Genomic DNA, 18,431 nt, shown 5'->3' with positions numbered 1-18,431 from the left:
TGGTCTCTGTGGCCTCCATGGACACTGCACATATATAATCCACTTGCATGCATAAAGGCAAAACACTCATACACAGGCACGAACACATGCACGGGGACACATCTTTTTAAGTTAGTAGGTATGATGCATGTACCTATAATCCTAGTGTTTGAAGACAGAGGAGAGAGGATCAGAAGTTTAAGGTAAGCTCATACCTACACAGTATTCCCAAATTAAATAAATAAAAGTTTAAAATGTGTAAGATTTTTTTTTTTAAAAAGGATAATTATGAAATTAGACACTTTTCAAAACCGATGCTTTCTTACCTTATAATAGGCCTTTGCATTGTTAAAAAGCAGCTGGAAGTCAGCAGTCAGTAGATTAACATCATCATACTCTTCCATTTTAAGTTTCTGTTGGATTTTCATCAAGTCAATGGGCTGAGAAACCACTTCATAATAGTCTGGTTGATTTCTGTTATAATTTAAGTATGTTTTAATGACACTAACCCAAAGCATATTAAAAGTTTTATTTCAAGTCTATTTGTATAATATCCAATACACTAAGTAACAAATCTAATTACAAATTCCCCAAGAGACTCTCCCTCATTACTAGAGCTAAAAGGAAATACCAAAAGCAAGATGCAGGAATGCGCTCTTTTCAAAATACATATTAATCATACAAAAAATATATATATAAGTTAACATTGATGATCAGGTTTATATGCTAAATATCTACGGTTAAATATAAATGTAAGTATCTAAAGGTACCAGAACTAAATCTATGTGAATGATATCTTCTATAAAGATAACTTACATTTCCTCATTTCCAAAATGGCTCACAACAAAATTCAAAGTTCTTTTTTAAAATGACACAATGAGTCAGGCATAGTGTCACACCTTTAATCCCAGCACTAAAGAGACAGAGGCAGGCAGATAGCTGTGAGTTTGAGGTAAACCTGGTCTACACAGTGAGTTCCAAGACAACTGGAGCTACATAATGAGACCCTGTCCTGAAAAAAAAAATTATAAAATGGGTTATTTTTCCTCCCTTAGTGATCACAGAGCCTTTTCTGGCCACAGACTATTACTTACACTGCTTCATAATCAACTAATAAGCAGAAGGGAGACAGATGCTTACCAAATGTAAAAGATCTAAAACTATCTACACACAATGGTATAAGAATAAACACACAATTCAGACAGTGGGGCTAGGGTTGTGACTCTGTGGCAGGTCCTTGCCCAGAATGCACAGGGGCCTGGTTCAACCCTCAACACCACCAGAGGGGGAAGAGATGGAAACCCAGGATAGTGACAAGAGATATACCCTGAAAAGGATACAGAGGAACACAAAGAAATTTCAGAGACAAATTATGAGAATTAGGATCCTAAGATAATTTCTTAGGGTTCGTGACATTTATTATTTTCTGGTTTTTTTTTTTTTTTTCCTAAAGGAGTTCCACAAAACAAGCAAACCTAAAAATGATCTGAGTGATTACTTTCTCAGTTTCCCAATTGGGTTATTTGGCTCCCTTTTTGATGTGTAACAGAAAAGTGAATACATTCAAAGAATGTCATGGTCATTAATGCTTTAATGCCTTTAAAGAGCTTATAGTCATTCTTCCATTATGTATATTTGTTTAAAAACAAAAGAAAAGCTTAACTCTGCCATAAAAGCTCTAAGAATGTGAATCAGCAAACTGTTAAACAGGGAAGGAGAGAGAGTACATGCTCCTAAGCCTGACCACCTGAGTTCAATCTCTAGAACCTGAACAGTGGAAGGATAAGCAACTCCTCCAAGTTGCTCTTGACCTCCAGACATGGACACTTGAATGAGCATGTGTACAAAATTAATAAATATTTTAAAAATGTATTTTTAATGTTAAGAACATCCTGAAGAACACTTATTTTCCAAAACAATTGAATAAGTGCTGACATATGTTTGAGTACTGACTTCATACAATCAAGGGACCACTATTCAAAACCAGGAAACAAACATGGCTACGGTACCATCTTATCTGTTCACTCTATTTATATTCTGCCAGCTATTCCAATCTTGTCCTTCACAATGAAAATACTGAGTACAGAATCCTGCTTTCATTTTATTTTCTGAGTTTCCTTCATTCTAAATAGCTATTCAGCTTTCCTTGATTTTCATATATTTTTAGATTACAGGCTAGTTATTTTGTAAAGCATTGCTCAACTGGAGTGTTTCTTCTGGTTTCCTGTTGTAACTACAGCCCTGTTCTTTACAGGACAGTTTAGTAGAGATGATGTGGCAATCAAAATCTCACTCTATCTTAACAGCTGGCACATGATTTTTGTCTTAGTCTACTAATCTGATAAGGTTACCTCTGATCATTTGATCATAGCGGTATCTGCCAGGTTTCTCTACTGCTTCATTTGAACTTTATAGGCAAATACATTCAGAAAGCCCATTCTCAGTCATAGTTTCAATTTATTATTATTTTCATATGGACTCCTGAGTTACTACTTTACCAAATGGGTTATAGGCTATAATGACAGCAACAGTTACTATTTTTGAAACAGGTTCGCAACTATATAGCCCTGGCTGTCCTGAGTCTCACTATGTAGGTCAGGCTGATATTGAATTCACACGTATCTATCCACCTCTCAATGCCACCACATATGGCCTGTTATTATCAAACTGCTTCAATGTCTGGTGAGTGAGTGTCCTTTTAGGATAACTTCTCTATTTTGTTTTAATTTTTCATGTTTTGAGACAGGGTCTCACTATATACTCCAAGCTGACCTAGAATTTACTATGTAGCTCAGGCAGGCCTCCCAATCATGATCCACCTGTTCCAGTCTCCTCAATAATAGGAATATAAGCAAGAACCATCACGCTCAGCTGATAGTATCTATTTTCTATGTTCTCCTAATATGTTCTCATCACTTTCCATGTACTTGGTTATTTCCTGACACCATATAGTTCTCCAGGATCATCCCAGTCTCTGCTGAGTGCTGTATGTATTCATTTCATGCTGTGTCAGTGGAAAGAGCTGGGAGTATAGATATGCTTATAAATGAATATACTTGTAAATATCTCCGAAGCTACACACATTATAAACCATGAAAATCAACTCCTACAACTTCTCCACAATGCATAATGTAGCATGTGCATGCATACACACACAAACAAATAAGTAAATAAATAAATATCTTGATGAATAAGACTGAAATTAAGATTTAAAAAAAAAAAAAAAGACTAAAATTGAACCTCAGATTTAACCCATTCCTTATGAAAGAATACTTAATCACCAAACACTTTAACTTCAGACCCTATGTCAAATCTTCCCGCTTACATAAGTGTTCCCAACTCACCTCCGCTTTGGTGCCCTAATGAACAGCTCACAGAGGAGTCTGCCCTGTTCATCCTTATAGTCGCGGATGGTGTTATAGAGTTCATGGCACACAGCAATCTACACAAAGGAAGAAAAGAAAAAAAAAAAAATCACCAAACAACACCCAATGAAGGCCTATTAATAATTCTTTTTTTTTTTTTTTTTTTTTTTTTTTGGTTTTTCAAGACAGGGTTTCTCTGTGTAGTCCTGGCTGTCCTAGAACTCACTCTGTAGACCAGGCTGGCCTCGAACTCAGAAATCCACCTGCCTCTGCCTCCCAAGTGCTGGGATTAAAGGCGTGCACCACCACTGCCCTGCCTATTAATAATTCTTTAATAAAAAATCTCCAGAAAGGGAAAATAGAGAAGAAAAGGAAAACTTCCAAATTACCCAATAGGCCTCCAAGTCTGATATATGCTGAAAGGACATAGTTTTTAAAATAATGTTTGGGAGGCTGAAGCATCAGGTAGCTCTAATTTAAGGCCAACCTGGTCTACTGAGTGATCTGTAGGCCAGCCAGGGCTATATAGTAAGAGCCTGCTTCAAAACACCAAAATAAATATATAAATAAACTAACAGAAAATACTCTTATGTTTTTGTAACTTTTATTAGATCTGTGTCCTCCACCTTCACTTCCTGGTACTAAGATCACAGATATTCATTATCATGTCTGATTCTGACTTTCTTTTAAACTACATCAGCTTATTGGCTTGTATAATTCTCCTGTTTAAAAAAAAATCTAACTTAAAAAAAGTGAATGTTTGGGGAGCTAGAGAGATGGCTCAACGGTTAAGAGTGCTGACTGCTCTTCCAGAGGTCCTGAGTTCAATTCTCAGCACCCACCTGGTGGCTTACAACCATCTGTAGTGGAATCCTATACTCTCTTCTGATGTGTCATGTATTCACATATATAAAATAAATAAATAAAAATAAAAAAGCTGGAGCTGGAGAGCGAGCTCAGTGGGTAAGATCACCAGCTGCTCTTTCAAAGGACCTGAGTCTTAGTCTCAGCACCTACACGGTGGCTCATAACTGCCTATAGCTTGAGGTCCAGGGTGTCTGATACTCTCTTTTGGTCTCCAAGGACACAGTGCCTTTACATACAGACAAAAAAAATTCTTACTCATAAAAAAATTAAAAAATAATTTAAAAAAAAGTCACTTTAGCTGGGCATTAGGGACACACAACTTTAATTCTAGTACCAAAAGTCTAAGACAGGAGGACTGTGCACTCAAGCAAGCACATTAACCTAATAAGCTATCTCACTAACTCCTCTTTCCCCACATCACAAACTCTTTATCTTAGAACTTCCTACTAAGTGCCAGTACTTTACAATTTATTCATTTGTTTATATTCTACAATGGAATCTATGTTTCATGTGAAAATGGAGATAGCCTCATATATAACCATATTTCAATAACTTGAACAGTGCTCACAACTTGCTGCCAACCCTGACTTGAGTTGCATCCCTAGAACGCACATGGTAAAAAGAGAAGACTTGACTCCTTCAAGTTGCCTCTACACTCTGGCCATAGCATATATACTCAGCGTTCACCACATATCCACCCAACGCCCCTTTTTAAAACATTTATTTATTTACTCTGAGTGCTCTATCTGCATGCCAGAAGAGGGCATCAGATCACATTGTAGGTGGTTGTGAGCAACCATGTGGTTGCTGGGAATTGAACTCAGGACCTCAGGAAGAGCAGCCAATGCTCTTGACTGCTGAGCCATCTCTCCAGCCTCTCACCACATATATATATTTTTTTTTTTTTTGGTTGAGCATATATTTAACACAACACACTGATATTTTAACTTCAAAATATTAAATTATACCATTACTGTTAAGACATGTGGCTATAGATACACTTCTATAAACCTATGAAACCAGAGGGGGGAAAAGATCATGTAGCTGTTCAACTGCTTCAAAGAAAGGTATTCAAACCATGGGTAATCAGGCAGAAGCCATGAAGCCTTAGTTACTTACAGGATCTACAGTTGGAAGATTGGACAGTCTTCTCCTTTTCCTGCTTGGGCCTGGTGTAGGCACAGAATGGTGCCCGTCATCAAAGTCTCCACTGACACTGCTGGAAGGAGAGGTGGCTCTTCTTCTCTTGGAACCCATGGAATCCAATTTCTTCTATAAGAAATAATTATCCAAGCTCTTATATTTAATCTTCAACAATGTCAACAAACTGTCAGCTGGGCACATATCACCAAACTTCTCGTTCATTTAAGATACATAATAGTTTTTTTCCAGTGGAATTGACCTAGCTCTAAGTTTTTTTTAAATTTAAGTCCTAGACTTCAATGATTTTTAGTCTTTTACTTATCAGAACGCTATACCATCAAACTCTGATGGGGCAAACTTGGTAGAAGTATATATATTTGTATGTCAATAATTCTAAATTAGTCAACCATTTCTTGCTCCAGATTTATCCTGGAATGTGGCTTCCTAATTCATGTATAGTCATTTTTAAAAAAAATTATTATTTTTGATTATTATTTTTTATTATTTTTGTGCGTAAGTATCTCTGCATCACATGTATGCCTGATGCTGGAGAATACCAGAAGAGTGTATCAGATCCCCTGCAACTGGAGGTACAAATGATTGTAGGCTACCAAGTAGGTGATGGGAAATAAACCCAGGTCCTCTGGAAGAACAGCCAGTAGCACTCTTTAAACACTGAGCCATCTTTCCAGTCGCCTAGTCTTTAACAGTGTGCTGAAAGCACTGATCTCTAAGACCCTGAGGCAGACAGATAAGCAGAGGGACAGAGTTAGTAACCTCAGCTGCTTTCCTGAATGACTTACAATTATAACTAATACCTCAGTGGGTAACAGTGTAGAAAATGAAACTAAGAAGCAGTATCTGAGGCAGTAAACTTTTTAGCATATAGAAGTACTCTAAAATTAACACCTTGAAAATGAATTCTCCACTTACAGCAGAATGCATAAAAACAGCTCTGTGAAACAATGTAACTTTTGCTATATGTGGGAGAAATAGCACTTGTACATTGACCTCTTCTATTAAGTCTTTCCTTTGAGTCAGAGATGTACAGTCTGCTCACAGATTTTGGAAAATAGCTTTAAGTCTTACTAGATGATCTGGAAGAACAAGCTGCACACATGGGTTCTTAGGTAACGTGTGGATATTTAGAAACATAAAAACTTGCTCTAAGCTTTATTTAGGTTGACTGACACATGATAGAAAAGCACTAACACTGAGCCCTATCACTAATACAAAAACTCTGCGCGCGCACACACACACAGGACATAGGTTGATGTTAGATATCTCCCTTTAGCACGTTCCCCCTATTTTGGACAAAGGGTTGTTTATTAACCCTGGAGAATATCTAGTCAGTCAGTGTCTGAGACCTACCTGTCTCTGCTCCTCCAGTGAGAGGACTACAGACACTACCACCCACACTTGGCTTTTAAGTGGGTGCTGGAGATCCAAAATCAGATCCTCATTTTTGCATAACAAGTACTTTACCCATTGAGATATCTCCCTAATCCTATAAGACACTATTCTTTGATAGGCGCAGTGGTGCAAGCCTTTAATCCCAGCAGTTGAGAAGAAAGGCAGAGGCAGGGGGAAATCTCTGTCCACTCAAGGCCAGCATGGTCTACATATTGAGTTCTAGGTCAGGCAGTGCTACATAGTATCTCAAATAAAAAAAGGAAAAGAAATTACTTTTAACATAATTTTACAGATTATATTTACACATAAATATACACATTTGGCTATAATGTAAGAAATAAATTACTACAGGTAAAGGGTATAGACCCAAGAAGTCCTACAATGCTTATATAATTTAACAGTAGTATCAAATAGTGCATTGTAATTTCAAAGGACTTTCCCAAAGCTAAACATAACAACAGACTTAAATTTCACACAACTAAATAAACAACCGTAGACCAGTGGCTGCCAGTACTACAGAAGGAAAAATTGGGGATCTCCAGGAAATAGAAAACAAGAATAAAACAAACAAACAAAAAATCCATTGAGCAACTAAGAAACAAGAGGGGTCTCCTATCTCTTGCTTTGAACTAAAGTCCACACACTGTTTAAAACAGAACCCACGGTGGTCATGTTCCTTCTCCTAGGCTTTGGTTTATTACCAAGTTTAAAGCTCCTACAACCTTAGGTCAAGAACACCCAAGTTCTGTTGTTGTGTATAAAAGACTGCTAACTGGCCACAATTCCACAATTTCATGAAATTAAGGACTAATTCTTGGAAACACTGATAGACACAGAAGGGACTCAGAAGGGAAGAATTACTATAAAAATTCAGAATGTTGAAGGGAAAAGGTAAAGAACGACAGAAACAGGAAAGGGTGAAGATGATCAGTAATTTACCAGCTTTACCAGAGCACAACCAGCGCCTCGAAAAGCCAATCTCCTCATTATGTCTGCAGGCCAACTGAAGCCAGTGAGAGAAGGGAGGGCTTTCTAAGGGCTTATTCAGTTAGTCTATTCAGAACTGAAAGAGAAGAACAAGGCAGAGAAAAGGGAAATAGAGGTATAAATGAGTTACAAACAGACAGAAAACATACATCCTAATAGAACTGCTAAAGAGAGAGACACAGGCACATCAATCAGTTCTCAGGTGCACCTGACATTGCTTTCATTTAAAAACCCAATGCTTCCACATGCTTAGAAACACCTCAATGAGTTTCACCTTTACTCACATGAAATGACTGTCAATTCCAGGAATGAAGCATGCCTGCCCAAGTGCCCCCTAGTCAATAAGAGCAGAGTTCAATCACAGAGCTGGAATGGAGAGTGAACACATGTGGGAGGCTCACATGTGACACCAAGTGTTGGCAAGCTGGAACAAACCAAGAATGGCTCATGAGAGCAAACTCTACAAAATTCTTCCTCCCCTCCACCCAAGAATCAGAGAAAAACATTTCTTTTCAAAAGCTCTATCTGCACTGGAAAGACACAGCATTTAAGTTTAGTAGGACTTTAAAAAGGTCTTCAATTATCTTGGCAATTCAAAATGACTGCTTTTTATAATTCACTGGAAAGCAAATGACAAAAAAATGTATAAATGTAGTTTTAGACAATACAACAGCTGAGATCATTTAATCTTAATCACTTTCAAAGACAAAAGATACAAGAGAAGGATTTTTTTTTTTAATTTTTCTTATCCAAAGTATATATTTTAACATGTAATGTGAAAGAAACAATGGATCCACACTCAGGAGTCAGACCTTTCACCTCTAATTATCTGTATGATGCTAGCCAAATCGAAATTCAGATCTGTTTTGTCATCTTTAAAGGGGAACAAGGGCTAAGTAAATAGCTAAGTTAGGAAAGTGGTGGCCTAGCAGATTGAAAGGCCCCAGGTTCAACCCCAGCACCACATGGAACTGGGCATGGTGGTGCACACATGTAATACTAGCATTAAGAAAGTGAAGACAGAAGTGTTAGTTCAGTGTAATCTCAAAACAAACAAACACCCCAAATGAAAACAATAAAGCATACCTATAGCCTTTTGGCAGTGAAGAAATAACACACATGAAATTACTTTGAAATTTCAAAGCAAAACTCTTTCTTATTTTTGTATCCCATTCTATAAAATAGTGCTGGATATAACTAAATGTTCTGAAAATGCATATGAGATGTTTAAAACAAAATTTTGCGCCATTTAAAAATGGTCTCTAAGTACTACTTCATTATTTCTTTATCCATAAGCAGAAAACAAATAATTCTGGGGTTTAATTTCAGATGTTAGGATGGCCTTTTTACAGTAAAAAAATCCAAGAGTCTGACACTGAATCTAGACACTTCCAGTGGACAATAAATACTTCAGGAGTCTAGGGAAAGAACAAAGTCAAAGGACTTGCCATGCAAGCATGAAGGCCTGAGTTCAGATCACCAGCACCCACATCAAAGCTAAGCATAACTGTATGGCCCCCTGACCACATCACTGAAGGTACAGAGGAAGTGTAAGACATGATGATCACGGGGGTTTGATGTCGGCCAGCCTAGTCAAACTCCAGTAAACTCCAGGCATAATGAGAGACCTTGTCTTCAAAAATAAGGTAGTCCTGGAGAGATGGACAGGTCAAGAGCACTGGCTACTCTTCTATAGGGCTTACGTTAGATTTCTAGCACCCACAGGGCAGCCATAATCATCTGTAATTCCAGTTCCAGGGGACCCTCTTCTGGTTTCTTGAGGCACCAGGCATATACATAGTGCACAGCCATACATGGAGACAAAACATCTACACACACAAGATAAAAAATAGATCTTAATATAATAAAGAAAGAAACCAATAGAAAGAAAATGCCCTGGGTCTCTAGCTGCTACATACACAGGCCTATATATACAAAGTGAGTTTTTTAAAGATTATTTAAGAATATGGGACTGTGCAAGTATCTAGTATAGCCAAATACCTGACAACATACTAACTTTTAGTATTCTATGTTTTTTTTAGTAACATTTAACATTGTAACAAATACTTTAAAAAATTTTGGCAAAAAGATGACTCAAAGACCAAAAAAAGTAGGCAATTATCCTACTTCTCACAGGAAAACCACCTTTATCACTGCCATTCAAAGCCTTTAATATTTATCTACTGCCTAGTTGTTGTCTTTTGTTGTTGTTGTTTTTTTTTATTCTCTTTCTTTTTCTTTTGTGGTCTCATTCATACCAATTAGTCTTGAACTCAGGACTTGAATTTCTAAGCCTCCTGCCTCTACATGCTAAATGTTGGGATAACATGTACCATGTCCAGTTTGATGTAGTGCTGAGGAACTGAACCCAGTGCTTCATGCATATACCAGACAAACATTATACCAACTGAACTATACTTCAAACCAACAATCTTTACCATAAATGGGGTGATCACACACACACACACACACAAATACCCAAATCAGCATTCTCCTTCATGATATTTAATGTCTTCCTAATAGTATATTAGATGGGTATATAATTTATCTTGGGGATTTGGGAAATGGACTATTATTTGAGCTATGTTTCACACTCTAAATTTTAAAGTTGTCAATATTCTTCCATTCCTATTAGTGCATCTGCACATACACATGTTACTGTTTTGATCCCTTCACCCACCCTCCAGCAGTGGCATATGCCTGTAAATCCAGCATTCAGGAGACTGAGGGAGGTGATCCATAAGCCTGAAACAAATCTAGCAACAAAGTAAGGCCACGTAAAAGAGAAGCAAGAATACTTTCCAATCTTTCATTTTGGATGTTAACAACTACTGAAGCAAAAGCTATGTTCCTCAATATTTATTTCAAATCCAATATACTTCTAAATTACATTTGGGGAAAAAGCCTACCACTTAAATGGGTTAAGAAAGACACTTATAACCACTTTTTTGTTTTACTGGCAGGTCTCACTATGTAACCCAAGTAGCCTAGAACTTGCAACACTCCCAACTCGACCACTAATGAACTAGAACAGGTGTTTTCTACTGTGCCTGGCTCCTAAAGTAATGTTTGAAAAGTTTGGTTTAAGATAGCGTATTCCAACACGTGCTTCTATAGTTATTCCTAGAATTTCTTCATCCATTCTATTGTGTATTTGTCATTTGTTTTCCAGGAATTTTATATTTTTGTCCCCTCCTTCAAATCAAATTTTCTTAACATAATAAGACTCACTTCTTTAGAAAACAAAACTTTTAAAACCAAATACTTTTGAAATCAGAATAAAAACAGTTTAAAAACACTCGATTCGTCGTGACGTTACAAATGAGAAGCTTAAGTACCTAGCCTGTAAATAAATAAGTCTCTCTGACAAAAAAATATTCCATTTGGGCAATCAATGGGAAAGAGAAAAAAAACAAAAACTCAATAGGGAGTTTTTGCCGAACGCACAAGGGGAAAAAAAAAAAAAAAAAAAGAGGCCTTGAGAGGCGGAGGAAAAAGAAGAGTTTGCCCGACCTGTCACTGGTTCTGGGGCTAAAGGAAACGTTGACAGCTTTGAAGCCGCCCCGCGACGGGCGGGAAAGAGCAGCGAGGGGAGTTTCCGGGCCCCGGTTTGCCTTTGTCCTGGCGGCAGGTGCGGCCAGGCTGCTGGGCCTGTCCGGAGGCCGCCGTGCCCCGCCCCGCGCCCAGCCCGACCAGCGCGTCCGCACCGCGGGGCGGGGCCTCCGCCGCGGCTCCCGCCCGCCCGCCCGGGCCGACACAAAGGCCCGGCAGCCGGCCGAGGAGGGGCGGCCCCGCCCGCCCCGGGCCCGGCCTTACCCAGCCGCTCCGCCGCCTGCAGCCCCGGCCGCGGTCCCCGACGGCCGAGCCCCGCCCCGTGGCCGCCACGGCTGCTACTGCTCCTCTGGCCGCGGCCGTCTCTCCGGCACCCGCCGCCCTTACCGCCCTCACCCCTCCCAGTGCTGCCGTAAATCCAACCCGTGGCCGCCAAGCGATTCCAACTGTGTGCGACAGTGTGGATGCGCGCGCACGCGGCCGAGCCCGGCACGCTTTCCGGCAGTTTCTTGAGCGAGTGACGTTGACCCGCAGTTCCATTTCGCACGTGGCGCCTGGGAAGTCAAGGTGTAGCTGAGACTTCTGCTCCTGAAGCGTCCGCTACCAGGATGAAGAGGCCGAGTGAGTGGGGTCGGGAGCGGAACGGGCACGTGGCTCTTTCTGGTCGTAGGGCGAGGACTATCCGCGGGGCATTGCTCTGTTCCGCCTGGATCTAACGCTGGAAAGGCCCATACCCGAACTGGACCTGTTGTGTAGGAGAAAAACTAGGCCCTTAACTAAAGAGAAGACCGAGCCAGTGTACTGTGGTTAACGTGTTTGAGACTATCTTCGGATCTGGCGTTATTCTAGAACTATTCAGAACCACTGTCGGCCTTGGTGGCACATGCCTTAATCCTGTACACGAAGGATAACGCAAAAGATCGAAAGTTTGCAGCCAGCCTGGGTTATGTACTGAAACCATGGCTCAAAAATTCAAAAGAGAAACCTACTGCTTCTTGAGATTTGTGGTGCTTTGCCCTAGAAGCTGATTCCACTGTGGATCTACCGAGTTATTGACTGGCATTGTGCTGCATATAGTTGTATTAAATACCCTGCATAATTTTGCAGGGAAGGTTGAGGCAAGATTTATGCTGTCCAGGCCAGCCTTATTTTTGTAGGCCTCATTGCCAGATAAAACAGTCTCTTGAGGGCCAGGAATATACTTAAGCTCATAAACTGACTCCTGGAAATTGCTATCCTCATTACACACAAGATAGATAAATGAAACATTTTGGGGATAGAGTGAAGACCCAGGATTGAGTCCCAGCATCCACGTGGCAGCTCAATGCTGTCTATAGAGGGACAAGTAATGAAGCCCTCTTATGGCTTCCTTTGCAAGAACACTGCATGCATGTGGTTGGTATGCTGAGAAGAGAGGGCAAAACATCCATGTAAGTGGTTTAAGAAACTTAAAGCAAAGGAGTGTTGCTCCTGTGTTTAGTCTTTCTCTTGTTTTGGCAGAGTTAAAGAAGGCAAGTAAACGAATGACCTGCCATAAGCGGTATAAAATCCAAAAAAAGGTAAGTGTTCCTGGGAAACCCATAGCAAACAGATTGCTAACATGGCTTTCTTATCCTCTCTCGCCCATGGGGAAAGCTCTATTAATGATTTAGAATTGGACAGAGTGCGGCTGTGGGAAAGACAAAGCCTAACGTTTGCACACTTGACATCTTTTCAAAGAACTTCTGAATATCATTTTTTCTGTTTTCTGTATACATATTCTCTATAGAGTTCGATTTAAGTTCTGCTTTTCTGGGGTGCTTCATGTGCATTATAAGTTGTAGCTAGACTGGCTTATTGTCTTAAGTTCTAACTGGTTAAGTATTTTGTAGGGTGAGTTGTTTCTTTTGTACAAAACTGATGGTTGAACCTGTGGCCTTGTGAATGCAAGGCAAGTGTATTCCAAACTTCTCATAGTGCTGTTTCAATAGGTCCGAGAACATCATCGAAAGTTAAGGAAGGAAGCTAAAAAACGTGGTCACAAGAAGCCTAGGAAGGACCCAGGAGTTCCAAATAGCGCTCCTTTTAAAGAGGCTCTTCTTCGTGAAGCTGAGCTAAGGAAACAGCAGGTAATTTTTGCTGGCCAAAAGTTCCAGTAGAACGGTATGAGTGAGTTTATGTGGTTTTCAAAGTAATATACCACCACTAGTCACCTGTGCATTCATTTTTTTCATTGCTCTGACAGCTTGAAGAGCTAAAACAGCAGCAGAAACTTGATAGGCAAAAAGAGCAAGAAAGGAAAAGAAAACTTGACGTTAACCCTGCTGGTGAGCAGTCTAATGTGGAAACTCAGGAGGTGAGGTGATTTCCTTAGAAATTAGTGGACTTCTTGGGAGTAACAAAATGGAGGCTGTTTTATTCATTTAAAATATTATTATACTGGTAACAACTGCTCTTTCTAATTTTTTTTTTTTTTAGGAGTCTAACGAACCCAAAAGAAAGAAAGCTAAATCAGGCAAACAGAATCCAAAGAAGTCACATTGTCAGGAACTTAAAAAGGTACCTTAGTATAGGTTAGTGTCGAAAGTGGTAATGAGCATTTTGAAAACTTAAGACTCAATCCTTGACAGCTGCTTTGTAAAGTGGGAATTCTTAAAAACTGATAAAGTCTAGAGGGTAGATAGTAGATTCTCAGTGCACTTGCTTACTAGAACTCCCCAGTCCTAGCATGCATTTCCCAAGCTAACCTTACTGTGCCTTCTAAAAAGGCTTGTTAACCTACACAATTCACTGGGTGGTTTATATATTCTGATTTGGTCAGGTTGTTTCTGCTTTGGAGGCCCATGTTTATCAGAAGCTGCTGGCTAAGGTTATTTGTTCAACTTTGTTGCATTGGAAATAATGGACATATCAACAATCTTCATAATAAAATGCAGAGATGAGGTCCTGTCTTCTAGATTCGCTGTCAAAGTTGAGGGTGCTATATAACTCGGATTGCTGTTGTTTTGATGGTTTCTTATTTAACAGGTGATTGAAGCCTCAGACGTTGTATTAGAAGTTTTGGATGCCAGAGATCCTCTTGGTTGCAGGTGTCCTCAAATAGAAGAAGCTGTAATCCAAAGTGGGTGTAAAAAGCTGGTACTTGTATTAAATAAGTCAGGTGAGTGCAGAGAATCCCCTTTCTCTATTTTTTGCATTGTGAGGTATGAGGAAAATATCATAACAGTCTGATTTATCACTGAAGACTGATAAGATCCAACTCTGACCTCAACAAAACCAATGAATGTGCATGCTGGTGGCCAAAGACCTGTGGGGAGGTAGTTTCTGCAAGTGGTTCATCTGGATTTTTCTGTTCTGCTTTTCAATATTTAGCTTCCTTTGGTTGTAAGTTTCCATAAGCACTGTATGTATTTCCTATAAGAACTGATGTGAGTGTTTGCCACATATACTCCCACACAGAAACTCAACTCTAAACTGGAATACTATGTGGGGTAAAAAATATTTAAATGGAATGATCTTGGTGGTTTGAGCACCAGGAAGAAAGCCCAGAAGAAAGAGAAAATAGACAACTAGCTAAATTGCCAGCGGTGGTGTTCAATCAATAAATATGAGGGATAAGGGAAAGATACTTGTAGAGAATGAAGAATGTGCTTTATAGTCACTGCTAGGCTTGGAAAACTGGTGCCATTTAGGTAGCAGTAAGTTCTGGAAACAGGCTTGAGTTGACTTAATGCCTACATTGAGGGAGCAATACTGGAGATGCTGAGATTCACAAGTGGGACAGTCCCTGCCTGGTACTCAGGTGGTTTGTTCTTAATCACCACATCAAACTAAGATGGTAATATAATACCCTCTGTGATCCTATCACTGAGGGGATAAAGGGAGGTTCCAGAGTTGAACGCCATTCTCAGTTCCGGAATGAACTCATTCTGTATGAATACCTGGGACTGTGGGGATTGAGAAGTGGAGATATAACATCTCAAGACATGAGCACCATGGTAGGAAATTTACTTTCCCTTTAAAAACACTGGGGAAATGTAGATTAATACAATCAGTAGTTAACACTAGTCTCAAAACCACTGAATTGAATTGTCTTTTCACAATTCAGATCTAGTACCAAAGGAGAATTTGGAGAACTGGCTAAATTATTTGAATAAGGAATTACCAACAGTGGTGTTCAAAGCCTCAACAAACTTAAAGAACAAAAAGAAGACATTCAAGGTATGCTGTTGTTAGTGGTGGGAGGAAATACAGGTTTCTTCAAATTTGTGATGATTGAAATATGATGAGTATACAAAATGTTGATTGAAGTGAAAAGCAATAAGATCCAACTCTGATTTCATTAAAAATCATCACAAGGGTAGCAGAGGCCAGTGGTTTTTCTGCAAGTTGGACTCTGGTCCCATACTTTTTGGATTCCACCTAATGATGTTTACCAGAATTTAAATTGCTGCTTTTTTTTTTTTTTTTTTTTTTTAATTTTTTTTTTTTTTAATTTTTAAAGATAAAAAAGAAGAAAGTTGTTCCATTCCAAAGTAAAATCTGCTGTGGCAAGGAAGCCCTTTGGAAGCTTCTTGGAGATTTTCAGCAGTCCTATGGAAAAGATATTCAGGTTGGAGTAATTGGTGCGTTTCATTCAGCCTCTTTACCACGTATGTCAGGAACTTCCGACTGTGAAATGTGAATGGGTTTGTTAAAACGGAAAGGGTTTGTTCTCAAATGTTAACTCTGGCTCACCTCACCAAAATATGGATATCTAAGAGCCCAGTGGTAGAGTACCTGCCTGGTGTGGGCAAGGCAACTACTAGAAAATGTGTTTATAAACATAATCTGAGTTTATGTTTATTTGTAGGTTTCCCAAATGTGGGGAAAAGCAGCATCATTAATAGCTTAAAACAAGAGTGGATTTGCAATGTTGGAGTTTCCATGGGACTTACAAGGTAAATGAAACTGTCAGTGATCAGAAAGAAGTCAGTAGCTGGTACGGGGCTACAAGAACTCATTGGAAAGGCCCAGGTACCTACAGCTGTTTAAAAGGTTGAGGAAATCTCTCTCAGACAAAATAGTGTTGGACCTATTCTTGGAACAAATAAGGAAATAGGCTTATTATGTTACATACTATGTAACAAAACATTAATTTGTTTTGCTTTATGGTGTACTATATTTTAAGGTCTCACATAAACATGAAGCAGTGATGACAGATTGGATCTGACCTAACTGCTGTGCTGAGTTTGTTCAATCCAACCCTGAGCTTCATGTTGTCTTGCTCTCTCAGATGGACAGTGTCTTTGTTAATTCCATGGCCTTTTTTGTTTGTTTGTTTGTTTTCAGGAGCATGCAGATTGTTCCTTTAGACAAGCAGATCACAATCATAGATAGTCCGTGCTTTATTATCTCACCTTGTAATTCCCCTGCTGCACTTGCCTTAAGAAGTCCGACAAGCATTGAAGTACTGAGACCGCTGGAGGCTGCCAGTGCAATCCTGGCTCAGGCTGATAATCAACAGGTAAAAATTTCCCTTGAGTGCCCTAGCACTGTTTTTGTTGTTGTTGTTTGTTTGTTTTTTCAAGACAGGGTTTCTCTGTGTTCTCTGTGTAAGCCTGGCTGTCCTAAAACACTGTAGACCAGTCTGGTCTTGAACTCAGAAATCCGCCTGCCTCTGCCTCCCAAGTGCTGGGATTAAAGGCGTGCGTCACCACTGCCCAGCTCCTAGCACTGTTCTTTATCTAATCAGATTTAGGGACAGTGTCTTTTTTTTTTTTTTAAGGTGGTGTTAAAATATACTGTCCCGGGGTACAAGGATTCGCTGGATTTTTTTACTAAACTTGCTCAGAGAAGAGGTCTGCACCAAAAAGGTGGAAGCCCGAATGTTGAAAGTGCAGCTAAGCTGCTGTGGTCTGAGTGGACAGGGTAAGGTGTCTTTGTATTGGCATTTTAGAAGACAATTTAGAATAGAGGGATTGGCCTGTGTTTGACACATCTTGTCTTTAATGCCAGTGCCTCATTAGGTTACTACTGCCATCCCCCTGCATCCTGGAATCACTCTTCACATTTCAATGAGAATATTGCAGCAATCATGAAGAAGGGCTTTAATCTAGAAGAACTAGAAAAGAATAATGCACAAAGCATACAAGGTAGAATTGTGTTTTTTCTGTTACATGAATGAATATAACACCATAATAATGACTAACAATGGCAGAGGTCTTATCTGTTAACCTGAGTTTTATTTCCTCCAGTCCTCAAGGTCCCTCATTTAACTCATAGAATCCTTTTCCGGTCTACGGGCCTGACAAATGGAATACTAGAAGAGAAGGACATACCTGAAGAATCACCAAGACAGACAGAAGACAAACAGGATGATGATGATCAAGAAGATGGTAGTGCTGGAAAAAATGTAAGTTTTGTTTCTTGAGTTAAAGCAGAAATAAATTTTGTAGCATTAGAGTATAGAAAGAAAATGAGGGGTCAGAGGTAGAAACAGTAAGAAGGAAACCCCCTGTACAATTCAGGAATTTGAAGCTGAACTGTTACCATTTTACAAATCCCTAATTAGGGGTACTACCTAAGACTGCTCTATCTTGATGGGGGAATGAGAAGTTATGTGCTATTTCATATCAATTTCTTGGTCCACAGGTAGAGATCTCAGATGTAGCCCTTGTAGAAGAGACCAGGGAGATGTCACCTGGGCGATCAGCAGCAAGTGAGTCCGGGAATAGAACTTGGAACAAAGCATTTTGAGCACAATTGCTTTTATTTTCTTGTATAAAATTTCACTTTTTCTCTGATTCAGGTAAACCATCTGACAGATCATCTACCTTGGATAAAATGAGTGAAGAGGATGATGCCTATGACTTTGCCACAGATTATATATAACTTCTACGCATCCAAACAGTCTCTGTGTCTCCGTGTGCAGTGTTCTAGATTGGTTTGTTGTATAATATAAACTGTAAATCTTGTAAATATGTATCATGTTATAAATTAAAAATAAAATGTTTACATTCATATGTTTTTTTATTTATGGCCAGGTGTGGTGGTGCCCAACATTCAGGAGGATCTTTGAGAGTTCCATCTAGGACAGCTGGGGCTGTTAAACAGAAAATCTTGGGGGTGGGGGGGATTAAGAAAGCATTGGGTCCCCTGGAATTA

General features: G+C 39.4%; 2 protein-coding genes and 3 non-coding genes across 50 annotated transcripts in view; 4 read left to right on the top strand and 1 right to left on the bottom strand.

Moving 5' to 3' along the window:
• Pbrm1 (polybromo 1) overlaps nucleotides 1–11,710 on the bottom strand; it is a 96,378-nt gene extending 84,668 nt beyond the window's left edge. For 25 of the 46 annotated variants that reach the window (XM_076931355.1, XM_076931381.1, XM_076931390.1 and 22 more), the window contains exons 1-6: nucleotides 11,571–11,710; nucleotides 8,039–8,178; nucleotides 7,707–7,830; nucleotides 5,331–5,483; nucleotides 3,324–3,421; nucleotides 306–453 (exon numbers count right to left, since the gene is read on the bottom strand). In XM_076931355.1, the coding sequence (XP_076787470.1) occupies nucleotides 306–453; nucleotides 3,324–3,421; nucleotides 5,331–5,483; nucleotides 7,707–7,754 (447 nt within the window). In that variant the 5' untranslated portion in view covers nucleotides 7,755–7,830; nucleotides 8,039–8,178; nucleotides 11,571–11,710. Of the gene's footprint in view, nucleotides 1–305; nucleotides 454–3,323; nucleotides 3,422–5,330; nucleotides 5,484–7,706; nucleotides 7,831–8,038; nucleotides 8,179–11,267; nucleotides 11,419–11,570 lie in introns of those variants that run through there. The other 21 variants (XM_076931362.1, XM_076931365.1, XM_076931383.1 and 18 more) reach the window with 11 other exon arrangements.
• Nucleotides 11,671–18,287, top strand: Gnl3 (G protein nucleolar 3). Its single transcript, XM_034497006.2, has 15 exons — nucleotides 11,671–11,927; nucleotides 12,807–12,865; nucleotides 13,277–13,414; nucleotides 13,531–13,641; nucleotides 13,764–13,844; nucleotides 14,313–14,445; nucleotides 15,394–15,506; nucleotides 15,790–15,910; nucleotides 16,138–16,225; nucleotides 16,617–16,791; nucleotides 17,053–17,195; nucleotides 17,283–17,419; nucleotides 17,522–17,679; nucleotides 17,919–17,985; nucleotides 18,076–18,287. The coding sequence occupies exons 1-15, from the start codon at nucleotides 11,915–11,917 to the stop codon at nucleotides 18,156–18,158; spliced, it is 1,620 nt and encodes a 539-aa protein (XP_034352897.1). The 5' UTR covers nucleotides 11,671–11,914; the 3' UTR covers nucleotides 18,159–18,287.
• Nucleotides 14,486–14,563, top strand: LOC117706451 (small nucleolar RNA SNORD19). Its single transcript, XR_004606544.1, has one exon. It is a non-coding gene; the product is annotated as a small nucleolar RNA SNORD19 (small nucleolar RNA).
• On the top strand, nucleotides 15,555–15,634 carry LOC117706461 (small nucleolar RNA SNORD19B). Its single transcript, XR_004606550.1, has one exon. It is a non-coding gene; the product is annotated as a small nucleolar RNA SNORD19B (small nucleolar RNA).
• On the top strand, nucleotides 16,466–16,545 carry LOC117706452 (small nucleolar RNA SNORD69). The gene has a single exon (XR_004606545.1). It is a non-coding gene; the product is annotated as a small nucleolar RNA SNORD69 (small nucleolar RNA).
• Nucleotides 18,288–18,431: the final 144 nt, after the last annotated feature.

This window comes from Arvicanthis niloticus, chromosome 3 (genome assembly GCF_011762505.2).
Source record: "Arvicanthis niloticus isolate mArvNil1 chromosome 3, mArvNil1.pat.X, whole genome shotgun sequence".
In the NCBI taxonomy this organism is placed as follows: domain Eukaryota; kingdom Metazoa; phylum Chordata; class Mammalia; order Rodentia; family Muridae; genus Arvicanthis; species Arvicanthis niloticus.
The sequence above is the reverse complement of the archived record's forward strand: the minus strand, read 5'-3'. Positions and strand labels throughout refer to the sequence as shown.

What these genes read in the sequence shown, in the direction of transcription:
- Gnl3 (XM_034497006.2), top strand. An exon ending in ATTGTCAGGAACTTAAAAAG is followed by an intron (nt 13,845 to 14,312) that starts GTACCTTAGTAT and finishes CTTATTTAACAG; the next exon opens with GTGATTGAAGCCTCAGACGT. An exon ending in TATTCAGGTTGGAGTAATTG is followed by an intron (nt 15,911 to 16,137) that starts GTGCGTTTCATT and finishes GTTTATTTGTAG; the next exon opens with GTTTCCCAAATGTGGGGAAA.